Below are 13,443 nucleotides of genomic sequence, written 5' to 3'. Positions count from 1 at the left end.
TCACTCTGCTGCTCTACTGACAACTGCCATGAAGGGGCCCCACCTCAGAGTCACAAAGTCCCTGGTGTGTCACATGAGGGACAACAGGATGTGTGAGTGTGGACAGCAGATCAGGTGACAGGCATCATCTACCTGAGAGCTGAGGACCTGGCACTGAGAGTCTGTGTTCCAGGCACTGAGGAAGGTGTATGTCCCTCACGTTCACCCCCACTGTATGGGTCTTTAGACTGAGGGTGTCCTTGCAGAGAGTTGCCTGTGGATGAGAAAGGAGAGGGATCAGAGCTGCCACCATTTCAAACGTGCCAGGGGTGACTGCCATGTGGCAGACAGTGGGCCTTGTAGGATGCTGGTACAGACCAGTGTCATCAAACTGTGTAGCTCAAACCCACCACTAGGTGACACTATTGCCACTGCAGTTCTCCCTCAGGACATCCCCTGAGTGGTTTTATTGGCAACCATGGACAGAGAACTGGAATACTCAGACCTGCAGAGGGCCTCTGAGTCCAGGAACAGACATCCTTGTCCACCTGATCCCCCACCAGCATCCAAGACAGGGAGGAGGAGCCTTGCTGACAGTTCAGACATGACCACAGGGGAAAGACATGCAAATGTGGCCCCTCCCCAAGTCATGAAAACCAGCTCATCTCCTGCACCTGCACAGCCCTGTGAGGAGCCCTCCCGTGTGAGTCCATCCTCAGTGTCCACACCATGGGGTCTGCACTCCTCTGGGCTTCCCTCCTCATCGCTGTCAAAGGTGCGTCCCTTTGCATCAGAATCAGCTGAGACTGATCCTCAGGGGCTGTTCTCAGTCTGTTTCTCTGTTTGCAGGTGTCCTGTGCGAAGTTCAGCTGGTGGAGTCTGGGGGAGGCTTGGTGCAGCCCGGAGGGTCTCTCAGCCTGTCCTGCAAAGCCTCTGGATTCACCTTCACTGACTACAGCATGAACTGGGTCCGCCAGGCTCCAGGGAAGGGGCTGGAGTGGGTGGCAGGAGTTAGTCACCCATCTGGAACAAAGCAGTGGTATGCTCCATCAGTTCAGGGAAGATTCACCATCTCCAGAGACAACCCTACCAACACAGTCTCTCTTAAAATGACCAACCTGAAAACTGAAGACACGGCCGTGTATTACTGTACCAGAGACACAGTGAGGGGAAGTCAGGGTGAGCCCAGGCATAAACCTCCCTGAAAAAGACAAGAGGGCTGGGCTGCAGGGGATGCTCAGGACACCAGGGGGTGCTGAGGGCACATTGAGCACAGTCATCAGCCTGGGAGCAGCTGCAGATGCAGTTTAAGGGCTGCTTTCCTGGCAGGTGTGGGGTTGACTCTCCACACAACAGTTTCCCCCTGGGAGCCTCTCTCCCTTCGTGCTTCTGCTCTGACCTCTTCAGTGTCTGAGTTACAGAGGCTTGTTGTCGTAGGAGGAAAACATTCTCACATGCCCCAAGTCAGAGAGTCACATGCATTTGCTTCCTCCCATCCTAATGAATGACCAAACCTCCTGAACTTCATCAGCTGAATCCAACCAGAGGCTTTGCAGGATCTGAGAGCACAGGAACCCCACAAAGCTCAGAGTCCAAGCCGGTCAGCAGAAGGACACATGCATGCTGGACAGCAGGCACCAGAGGTGTATGAATCCAACATCAAGGACGCAAATCTTTGGTGGGGACGTTCATTGACCTGACTCCTTGTCCATGACCCCAACAGCAGTGGACATCATGCAGAGGTAGTGAGCCCCCCACTATTCCTTGGTGTGGATGTCTAGGGTGTCTCCCACACAGAGGGACTATGAAAAAGTTTGTCACTTCATTGAGGAGTCTGTTGAGAGCAGGGCAGACTTTTCAGTAAGTCAGGAATGATTGGATCAGGTCAGGGAAGAAGTGGCTCAGGTTTTATTGTTCATCCCTGAGAAGCTGGAGGAGGGCCCTGCTCACAGGAGGGGTTTGTGTGGTTTCAACCTCCTACCTGCAGCAAACTATGGAGAACCCCCTCTTTCACTACCACGTGTTTGTGGGGTGGGGGGAGAGGTGGGTGAATCTTAACATGTCAGCATCACACCTCAAACACTGAACCCTGACTGTTTTCCATCCAACACCTAGGAAACATGAATGAGAACACAGAGCTACCGACAATTATGGGTATAAAACAAATTTAGTTCATAGAAAATGAGGATAATGGTTATATATAAGCAATAAGGGGAACAATAATAAATTATATGGAAGTCTTAGTTCAATTTCTAGGGTGGAACCTGTCCACCCTGCAGGGCCTTCAGCTTGTTCTGAAGGACTTGCTTCATGTTTCTGCTTCCAAAGATGAGAAGCTTCTACAGGATAATGCACATCCTCAGTTTGGGGAGGTCTGCTGGAGAAGCTTTGCAACTGGGTGGGATCATGATTTGATTCATTTGTTGTTGCTATGGTTGCTGTTTGTGTTGCTCACATACTCCCATGTTAAAACCTGTGGCCCATGTGATGGTGTTAGGAGGAGGGACCTTGGGACAAATAGCAGTCCTGGGGTGGAGCTCTCTTGAACAGGATGAGGACTTTTATAATAGAAGATTGAGGAAACTGCCTTGCCCCATCCACCCTCTGAGATCACAGCCAGCCGCCACTAGGGAGGTGTTCTTACCAGTCATCAAAAATGCCAGCATGTATTCCTGGATTTTTCACATCCAGGTCTGTGAGAAATAAATTTCTCTTGTTGGTACTTTGTTACAGCACCCAGAACAGATTAGTGTTGTAGTGTAACATGACCACAAGGGCTGACTCCCTGCGGTTTCACTGCTGTATTTGTTGTGAAAAGTAGAGCATGAGTGTCATTCCAGTGATGTTCAAGGGTAAGTTTTCTCAGTTGTTTTCTTCCACAGACAAAATTTCTTTGGTGAAGGTCATGGGAGGCTCCTAAACAGATGTACCAGGAAGGCATCATTAGAAGTGTGTATAATCCATAAACAGTTTTATTATTTACCATATCAGCATGGGACAAAATCCAGGTCCCAATGGAGGTAAAATCCATAAATACATGGTCCTCCTTGTCACCGTGTCACAGGGCCATGGCTGATGTGATCTTGAAGGCATCACATTAAACTCACTCAGAAGGAGCTTTGGAAAATGGGTTCAGTGTTCACTTAGGTTTTATCAGTTTAACTAATCATGTCAAGTTTTCAATCTTCCCAGAGACTGTATATAAGAATGACATGTGACATTTGGATCATAGCAGCACCTTACAGAATAGTGACTGCTGTGCTGTGTGCACATTGGGCATTTGAGGTGACAGTCAGTAAGCCCTTGGGGGAGGGGAGGGGAAGAAAGTGAGAGCAGAAAGTGTCCAGAGCAGGTAAAATTCTCTGCACATGATTCCCCCCTCTTCCCACTCTCTTTCTCCATGATGATGGATTCTCAGGACACAGATGAAAAGTGGGCAGAGATTCTGTCTTGAAAGAACAAGAGAGCAGCCCTTGCAGTGCCCACTGACCTCAGCCAAGGAGGGTGATGATGGGGATGAGCCTCTCTATGTGTGTTGACACATGGACAAGGTCACACATGGAATTTATTCAGAGGTGAATAGCATGAAACACTGTGCATGAGGAATGTTGCCTTAGATTAAATTGTGTTAAAATGACTAAAGTTAGAAATTAGCAACAACAAGAATATCTCTGCAGCATGCAGACTAACCAGTCCCTCATCAAATCCTCCACTGTCACAATGAGTGTGCTTTCCCCTCTAGTCAAGTGGGGACCATCACCCAGGCACTTGACTTATTGACACTAAAGGGAGCAGTGCATGAAATGGGCATCACCACTTACAGATAAACCAAAACTAGGTGCTGTCCCTGCACCTCAGGGAGAGCAGCTCAAGCCCCTGGGTCTCAGTAGTTTGCATTTACTGCAGCAAGTTAACCCAGAAAAACCACCATAAAGTTTGAGCTGAGCTGGGCACTTGCTCTGATGCTTTTATGTAGTAACATTACAGACAGACTGGGGCATTCTGTGTGCATGTGCATGTGTGTCCACTATTAATGAAAATCTCTTGTGCCCTGGCTGGCATAGCTCAGTGGATTGAGCGTGGGCTGTGAACCAAAGCATCGCAGGTTCGATTCCCAGTCAGGACACATGCCTATGTTGCAGGCCATGGCCCCCAGGCAACCGCACATTGATGTCTCTCTCTCTCTCTCTCTCTCTCTCTCTCTCTCTCTCTCTCTCTCTCTCTCTCTCTCTCTCTCTCTCTCTCTCTCCCTCCCTTCCCTCTCTAAAAATAAATAAATAAAATCTTATAAAGAATAAAAAATGGATTATTTTTAAAAACAAAGAAAAAATCTCTTGTACGCAGGTGTCCAATATGAGGTGCAGTTGGTGGAGTCTGGTGGGTGCCTGAGGCAGCCTGGAGGGTCTCTGAGACTCTCCTGCAAAGGTTCTGGATTCTCATTCAGTGACTCCTATATAAACTGGATCCTCCAGGCTCCATGAAAGGGACTGGAGTGGATAGGTTTTATTAGAAACAAAGCTAAAAATCACACAACAGAATATGCTGTGTCTGTAAAAGGCAGATTCAACATCTCAGGAGATTATTCTAAAAGCAGTGTCTATCTGCAAATGAAAAGCCTGAGAGCCTAGGACTCTGCACTGTTATTACTGTGAGAAAGGCAGAGAGAGGGAAGTCAGTGTGAACTCAGGAAAAAAAAACCTCCCTGCAGGAGGGTTGTAAACACCAGGGGGCGCTCAGGGCCCACAGGTTCTGCAGACACAAAACACAAGGAGGTTAATTAAGGTTTTGCTTCATCTCTGGCAGGGAGCTTCCTCTTCAACTGACATTCAACATGTAGGTGCCTAAGAAAGCATTCACCACAATGAGTCTAAAGTGGTTGGTTCACCTCTATCTACATGCATTGGGCAGATGCATATTATCTCTTACTTGGAACTCTTCCCTTAAATAGCTCTGTTGTGACTGTTGGTTTTGTGTTAGTTTGACTAGATCACAAAGTGCCCAAACATTTGGCTGATAGTTATACATGGGTTTGTCCAAGTGTGTTTACAGGTGAACTTACCTTTGAGATGGTGGCTCAGAAAAGCAGACTGTTTGCCCCAGTGAGAACAGACACCCTTCATTCCACTAAGGTACTGGCTGAAACAAACTGAAGAGGGAAAATTAACCCCTTCCCCCCTGTGTGCTGGATTCTAGAGCTGGGACAGAGGTCTTCTTCTTCCCTGGGCACCCTGGTTGTCAGCCCTATAGACCAGGCTGAGTGACAGGAACAGCTCTCCTGTGTCTTCTGACTGAAATCAGAGCTCATGGCCTTTGGGGAATCTCACAGTCTGTACTATGAGCATCAATTCCATATAAATGTAAAGTTCAATATCGTTCAGTGAACAAACAGGAGGATCATGTTAATTAATGTCACATCAATTTGCAAAGGTGTTATGTAACAGGGAGCAGTCCCTGCTCCCTAGACCTGTGAGGCCCATTGAAAATTCCAGAGCCTCATGAAGACTCAGGAAAGTTCACTGAGGATGGACAGAGCAGAACCGCATGGCATCAGAGCTCACTGAGACAGCCTCAGCAGACAAAGCTGACGACACACCACAGGATTCAGGTTCTCAGTGATCGATCTTGCAAATGAATGTTCTCCATCTTGATCTTGCATAATAACCAACTTCACCTTATTTTCTTGTGGAAAAGCTCATGATGAACATTTACTGAAATAATAGAGATTTATTCAATTCATAAGATTACTGTGGACATATTCTTAGCAAGAATGCTTGCCTGATGCAGGTTCCAGTTGATACTGTATTATGATAACAAGACCCACATAGGGGAGAGATGTGCAGTGACTTAAAACATGTGTTGTCACACTCAACTGACACATGCTTGTTAATCCAACACAGATCTGTGGTCCCAAAACAATGGGAACTCTGTCAGTGTTTCCTCCAAAGGAGCCACCTGTGACATTCCCCAGACAGTGAGCACTGAAGCAGATGCTCTTGCCTGTCCCCAGAACTAAGTGAGAACTCAGTGCCTAATGGGCTGCTGGATTTGGAGGACATGGAGCCCACATGGGGAACATCACCACTGCTCCTCCATGTCTGACCCTAGAGAATATCTCCTTTGAAAGGCAGTCTGAGTAATGACCAATGGTGTCTGAATTATCATCCCTGATGCCTTGATCAGTGTGCATAATCCATGAGGGTTGAACAAGAAACCCAGGTGCAGGAGGAGATGGTGATTCCTGCAGGGGCTGAGAGGTGCAGCTGTGGGTCACTGAGCAGTGAGTCTGTCTCCACGTGGGATGTGGAGCCTGAGGTCCATGGGGTGTATGCTCAGAGGGGAAGAGAAACATATGAATGGAGCACCAAGAATAAACTATATACTTGAGTATCACACACAGAGATGACCTCACCTAGAAAGACATACTATGACTTAGAATCCACTGGGGGCACTGCCCAAGTGATAGGTACAGCAATGAAGGGGGACCTGGAGTGCATTCCATGAAAATCATCACACCATGTGCTTGTCATTCACTGAGCAGTAGAAGTGCAGTGGGATTTGGGCCACATGCAGGGGCACTCAGATGGGACCTTCCCCAAAAGGAACCTGAGGACATCAGAGGCCCCCAAATCCCTCATGAGTTTCAGGGCTCAGGGGCATTGTCTGTGTCATGCATCTGGCAGGTCCAGGGAAAGGGCTTCCTGGTGGCTTCACAGAGCCCTGGCTATGGGATTCCCCAGAGTCACTGGGGTTTAGTAAGCTCTGTTCTCTGTGTCCAGAGAAGTAAACACACAGTATCTCTGAGGGAGTTTCTGGAAGGCAGGGCACAACAGTTCATTCTGGACCATCGATGCTGAGAAGTTCATGCTCTGTGAGCCCTGGCAGGAACCTCCCCAGCATGGTGCAGAGATGACATTAGGAGTGTGCGGGATCCAGAAGCTCAGAGCAGTTGCCCCAGGAGCAGGTGCAGGGGTGATCTGGAAAGAAGTTTCCTGTGAGGGGCTGTGTCCTTTTCTTTTCATGAAAACCTTTAAAAGGAGAGTTGATCATGTGGTGACTGTAAATATCCTATTCTACCAGGGCTTTTACCAAACTCCATGACATATGAGAACCAGAGTCAGTGGTTCTAGGGCTTCTTTATATCTGAACTGTAAGGGAACCATGAACAGAGTTGGTTTTATAAACTCACTGGTTGGAGGATATTTGAAGACACACTGATCCAGGAAGAAGACATTCAGACATTAAAGCCCAGAATTGGTCCAGGAGGTCTCCATGTCTCTCAAAGGTGGGTTCACAATGAGGAGCATGCCCTGTGGGAGCTTGTTCCTCAGTTGGGAGGAGCTGTATCAGCAGAGAACTCAGAGATCTGCCAGGGGACCCATATCCTACAACACTGTGTAGGACTGGGACCCTCAGACACCCTGGAAGCATTTTCCTTGTGTCCTATACCTTCTCTCAGGTGGAGTCAAGTCTTCAATTATGAATCAATCTTCTCCAGGTATATGCAAATGAGAAGAGGTAGACTACATTGAATGTGGGTATGACTGTGCCCTGAGCATCACTCACAAACACTATCCTCCACAGAAGTGCTGACTTCACAGCCCCTCACCCTGGACTGGAGCTGGAGAGCCCTCTTCCTGGAGGCAGTTGCCAGAGGTAAGGAGAATCCCAATTCCTGGGTTGAGGAGGGGGCCAGGGGACAGAGAAAGGAGATTTCCAGCCACCCCTGAACACTCTGCACAGGTGTCCACTCCCAGGTGCATCCAGTTCAGGCAGTTGCTGAAGTGAGGACACCTGTGGCCTTGGTGAAGGTCTCCTGCAAGGCTTCTGGACACACCTTCACCAGGTATGCTCTGCACTGGGGAAGACAGGCCCAAGGAAAAGAGCAGTATGAATGGGGCCAGTTGACCCTCAACATAGTGCTGCAATCTATGCACAGAGTTCCCAGGGCAGAGTCACTATGACCACAGACACAGCCATGAGCACAGCTGGCATGGAGCTGGGCAGCCTGAGAGCTGAAGACACAGCTGTGCATTGATTTCTGTTAAATATCTGGTTTGTCTCCTTGACTGTGTGTTGTGACCTTCTATTGTAGGAGATGTGTGGGATTCAGTGGTGCATTACCTTGATCTCCTCAGCCTGATGCTCTTAGTGTGCCCTTTCTGCCAGTTATGTTAGCTTTCTAGATGTAGTTGGGGTTTGGTTGTTGTTGGGTCATTTTTTTCTTTTTTTAGAGCTAAATTTATTTAGTTATTTATTTATTACAATTTTAATTGTTTTTCAAGTACAGTTTTCTGCCTTTCCCCCAACCCTCCCCACTACCCCAGCCCTCCCCACCTCCCTCACCCAATTCCACCCCCTTGTTGTTGTCCATATGTCCTTTATAATTGTTCCTGTAAACCCTTTAGCCTTTCCTCCTTTATCCCCTCCTCTCTCCCTTCTGATCACTGTCAGCCTTTTGTGGGTGCTTCTCCCCAGCTGGCTGACTGAGAGTCACTGCACCCACCACATCTTCTGTAGAGTTTTGCTAACCCTGCCAGGACAAAACCACACAGACCAGGAAACAAGTGCACACTCACAAAAATTACCTCTACCCCCAATCACACTATCAACAGCAAATAAGCCAGTATTAATGCAGGTGTAAAGAGATTAAGACTATTATCAGAAAGGAGAAATGAATATGAGATGAGTAACTGAAAGAGTAATTTGATTTATTATATTGATCAACAATAGATTATACTGATCAACACTTAAAATAGCATATTTCTAAAAGTATATTTTACTGATTATGCTATTGCAACTGTCCCATTTTTTATCCCTGTTATCTCCTTCCACCTTGCATCCCCCCACCCTCCTGAATCCCCCCAACCTGGTCCAGGTCCATGGGTTGTACATATAAGGTATTTGTCTTCTCCATTTCATATACTATTCTATACTATGCTGCCTGAACAGTCTCAGACAGGGAGTCTGTATTTTCCAGAATGTAGAACTAAATTTTTGTGCCATGGCCTCTTCCTTCTTCTCCAGAGACATGAACAGTTCACCTGAGGTCAGTGGTCACATCACTTTCTTCTCCTGGAGTCTCATCTCCCTGTGTCTCCATTTAGGATTCACAGAACCAAGCATAGTTCAGACAACCGCAGATTGGGCCAGGACCCTCCCACCTGTAAGGGGAACAGCCCTGTGGAGATGCCCCCCACCCTCAGGGGATGGGGTGGAGACAAAATGCAGGCCCCTCCCACCTGCTGGTGGGGCTTCAGAGCAAAGCTGCCACCCACCAACTGGGGGTGCGTGCCCCCTGCAGATGCAATGTGCAGGCCCCACCCACCTGTGAGGGTGGCAGGGTGACTCTGGCTTGGGGAGCCAGGGAGGCCTCAAAGGTGCCACCCACCTGCTGCTGCAGCAGCAGGACTCCAGAGCCGACCCCCACCCACTGGAGATGGGGTGCCAGGGGCACAGACAAAGCGCAGGCCCCACCCACATGTGAGGGTAGGGGCAGAACACAAGCTACACCCACCTTTAAATATAGCAAGGGCCCTTCTGCTCTGGTTTCAGGAGCCAAGGAGACCCCTCCCACCTGTTGGTGGGGATGGTGAGCAGAGCCAACTCACAGAGGGTGCGGATCTGTGGTGCAGACGTCTCCCACCTGCAAGAGGGGAGAGTCATGGAGGGGCCTCACCTCTTGGGGAGGCAGCAGCACCACTGGAGTTCCCCCTGCCTGTGAACCCCAGGGACTGGGTTTAGAGCATTAATGAGGTTTATTTCCTTATTCTCTCTCTCTTCCTGTGTTCTATCACGGAGGGGTTCTGAGACCACTTTTCCCTTCTGGACCATCACATGCATCCCTGTCTCTGGCACAAAGCTGTTGTGCAATATTATAAATGCATTAAGATAGTGTAACACTTCCGATAGTTCATACCATACCGCCCGCAATACTGTTTCAATCTAGAAATGATGCAGTAACTCAAAGAACCATTCACTGGCCATCTCAGCTCATCCCCCAAAACATAAGTAGGCCACACCGTGTTACAATAATAAACCATTAACTGCTTAGTCAAGGGAATCTTGTATGTCAACTTAGCACAGCAATTTCTCCCAGTCCCTTAGGATTCTACCCAATGGACTCCACTTAGGGACTGGGTCAGAACTACTCTTACAGTTCCCATAAAGCAAGCAAAGTTTAGAGCAAAAATAATAAAAATGGCATAAAGACCAGTTATTTCCCCATTTCCCCATCTATTACCCACCATTCCTGCTCAACTATTCAAAAAAAAACAAAAACAAAAACAACACTCAGAAACCAAGTTTTCAACCTAAACACTTTCACATCTCTGCTCCCTCCCGGTTTCATTTCCTTTTCACCTTTCCAGGCCTGATAGGTGGCTGATGCCCTCAGGAGGAGTACAGAGAAATCCTTGAGACTGGGAAAACTCCTAAGCCTCACTCTCTCACACCTGAGGGGGTTGGTCTGCCAAGGATTATTATTGTCCATTTGTGGTCAACAAAAACTGTTACAGTACAAAAGGGGTGGGGGGAGGCAAGGGCAGCCAAGACAATAAACTATTACCCGCAAGGAATCCCCCAGTTCCTTGTGTCCGCCACCAGAGGAAAGACACCTCTCAATGCCAGATATCAATGAAAAGGAAGTTAATTTATTATGAATTTGAAATAACACAGACTAAAGTTCCCAACAAATGCACACAGTCCTCCCAGCACCCTCCACATGGTAAAAGGGAGCACTTCCAAAGCCTTGTGGTCCTGACTCTCACCCAAGCCTCATGGTCCCAACTGAGACACCAAAGCAGTATAGTCCTAAACAGATGTATGGTCCCAAAAAGAGAGACACCCAATGGCTGCTGTGCCTCCATTTAAATCCCAGTAATAATCTTCCTCTGCAGCCCATTTCTGGCTCCTCTCACAATGGTCCAGAGCTGCCCACATTCTGGGCAGGTGTGCCTGTGGTGTGAAGACAATTGCCCCCAAGCTCTTCTGGACCCTATTACAAATCCCTATTTGGGGCTCCCCTGTTGCATCTGTGCTTCCTGAACTTTCCTGTTTTCTCTTTTTCCCCCTCTTCAGGTTCAGACATTTTTGTCATATTTTTTTTTTCAAATCAGATTTCTCTCTCTTGTTCCTTTTCTTCTCCTTCTGGTATTCTTATGGTTTGAATGTTGTGTTTCATGTTATCTTGGAGTTCCCTTAAGCCATCTTCATATTTTTTAGACTTTTTTTTCCATGCTGCTGCTGTGCCTGGGTGTTCCTTTCCACTTTGTCTTCCAGCTCACTAATTTGGTCCTCTGCTTTATCCCACCTGCTTGTAATTCCTTCTAGTGTGCTTTTTATTTCCAAATTTTATCATTCATTTCTTCCTGGCTTTTGCTTATAGTTTCTATTTCCTGTTTCATACTGTTGTAGTTCTCACTCAGTTCCTTGTAGTTGTCAGTGACTTCCCTGAGCATCTTTATAACCCATTACTTGAATTCTATATCTGATAGTTGGCTTACTTCCATTTCATTTAGCTCTTTTAGTGGGGAAAGTTCCATTACTTTTGATTGCAGGCTCTTTTTTTTTGTCTCCCCATTTTAGGTGACTCTTTTTGTTTGTTTCTGCACTTCCTGATGTTTCACTTTGCTATCTGTCTTTGTTGGGTGAATTTCTATGGCAGAAATTCTAGGGGATTCAGTTGTGTGTTCTCTTTGATCTCCTTGTGTGGATGCTCTAGGTTTTCCCTTTCTTCTGTTTGTCTGGGCTATCTTGTTGTACTTGAGCTTTTACCTTTTGGTAGTTTTTTTTTTGTTGTTGTTGGTGGTGGTGGTGGGTTTTGTCATCCAGTGGGTATACTGGGGTTTGCAGCTCCCACTTATTCTTGTATTGATCAGTGGCAAAGGGTCATCAAACTGGATTAAGGCAGTGGGAGAATATTCTATGGAATTTAAAGTACCAACAAGTAAAGAGGAGACAGGAAATTCTTTTGATAAGCTCAAAAATAACCATGATATTATACCCAACTAGCCACTTTTTATAAAAGGTGAAAGAGAGATAAGAGTCTTGTTAGAGGGGAGAAGGATTGTGAGCTCAATCCAGAAAACACAGCACTTGTGTAAGGTTAGATGATGAGATACAGTGAGAGTAAAGGAAGAAAGTAGGGGTAGTGTGGGAGATAATAGAGTTAACCAGAACAATAATAATTCTCAGGAATAAAGTGAAATGGGCTAAGCTCAGGGAGAGGTACTCTACTGTATTTACAATTTTATGGAACAACAGTTATTTACAATAGCAATGGAACAGCAATAATATGACAAGAAATATATGATTTGGATAACCAGAATAGAAAGTACACTATCAAGAGTAGTGTGTTACTGGAACACAAGTGAAGTGGAATAAGGGACATTAAAACACAATATGAAAGATAGAATAAGAGAAAACAGTCAAACAATGTCATAAAACAGAGAAATAAAATAAAGAAAGAGGAACAAAAATAAGTGAAATTTAAAAATATTAATAAAATACAAGTAAAAATAATAGTAATACAAATAAACAATAAAATACCAGTTCTATGGGATAGCAAGTGAAATTTGTCTCAGTTTCACAGATTTTGGGGTAGCCTTGTGCTCTTCCTTTGGATCTGTCTCTGGACCTTTCAAAACTCCAGGTCATATTGTCTCACTTGGGGGAAGAAAAAAGATGCACAGAAGAAAAAATAAGCCTTCTCCTTACTTTTAACCCTTTGAGTGAGTTCTGCTGATCTTCCTGGATGCCACAGGAAGAGGGGGACTGGGCTTCATTTTTTTCACTTCCTGAACTTTTGTGAGGATGGAGACCAGGTCTGGGACATGGTATTCACATTTGCCCAGCTTCCAGCCCAAATCCTCCATGAGCTGCTGAGGCCCCACTGTCCATCTGCACTAGGTCTGCACCTTTAATCCACCAGTTTCACCAAGGCAGAGTGCTGTGCCTCCTCCTTTCTCTTTGCCTGCCCACAGTGGCTGGAGCCCAGTGCTGGGAAAGCCACCCCAGTGAGCTTCTCTGCGTGCTGCACCACTCAGCCTCTGGGCGAGCAGCTGAGGCAAGCTCAGGTGTACATCTTAAACCAGCATAGGGTTGAGGGGTGCCTCGAGCAGCCAGAATCAGCTGCAGTGCCCTCAGCACCTGTCAGCCTCCAGGCAAGTGGCACAACTCAGCTGACTGGCTGCCAACCCCAATCAAGTGCAGGCAAGTGGCTCAAATCAGCCTCAGGGTGAGCTGAGCAAATCAGTGACCCTGCAAGCTGCCTGAGTGCAGTGCGAGCACATGGCTCAAATCCCCTGCCAGGTGAGGCAGATGCTCATGAGAGTTCTAACAAAGAAATTGCAAGCATTTTTTTTAAAGCCTATTGTTTAAGCTCACCATTCTTAAAAAGTGCCTTGATTTTCACACAGCCCAACTTTCTTTCCAGACTGCAGACTATCCCAATCAGGGTCTCACATG

At 46.8% G+C, this 13,443-nt stretch overlaps 1 gene segment (V, D, J or C); it reads left to right on the top strand.

Moving 5' to 3' along the window:
• Nucleotides 1-652: 652 nt before the first annotated feature.
• Nucleotides 653-13,139, top strand: LOC123825914 (the record flags this gene model as incomplete). The annotated part of the segment is given in 3 exon segments: nt 653-754; nt 829-1,142; nt 12,960-13,139. Coding segments are annotated over 3 exon segments (540 nt in total), but the record flags the coding sequence as incomplete, so codon positions are not given.
• Between the last annotated feature and the right edge of the window lie 304 nt (nt 13,140-13,443).

This window comes from Phyllostomus hastatus, unplaced genomic scaffold, assembly GCF_019186645.2.
Source record: "Phyllostomus hastatus isolate PE091 unplaced genomic scaffold, TTU_PhHast_1.1 phas_contig_742, whole genome shotgun sequence".
Classification (NCBI taxonomy): Eukaryota; Metazoa; Chordata; class Mammalia; order Chiroptera; family Phyllostomidae; genus Phyllostomus; species Phyllostomus hastatus.
This window is presented reverse-complemented; position numbering and strand designations above follow the sequence as displayed.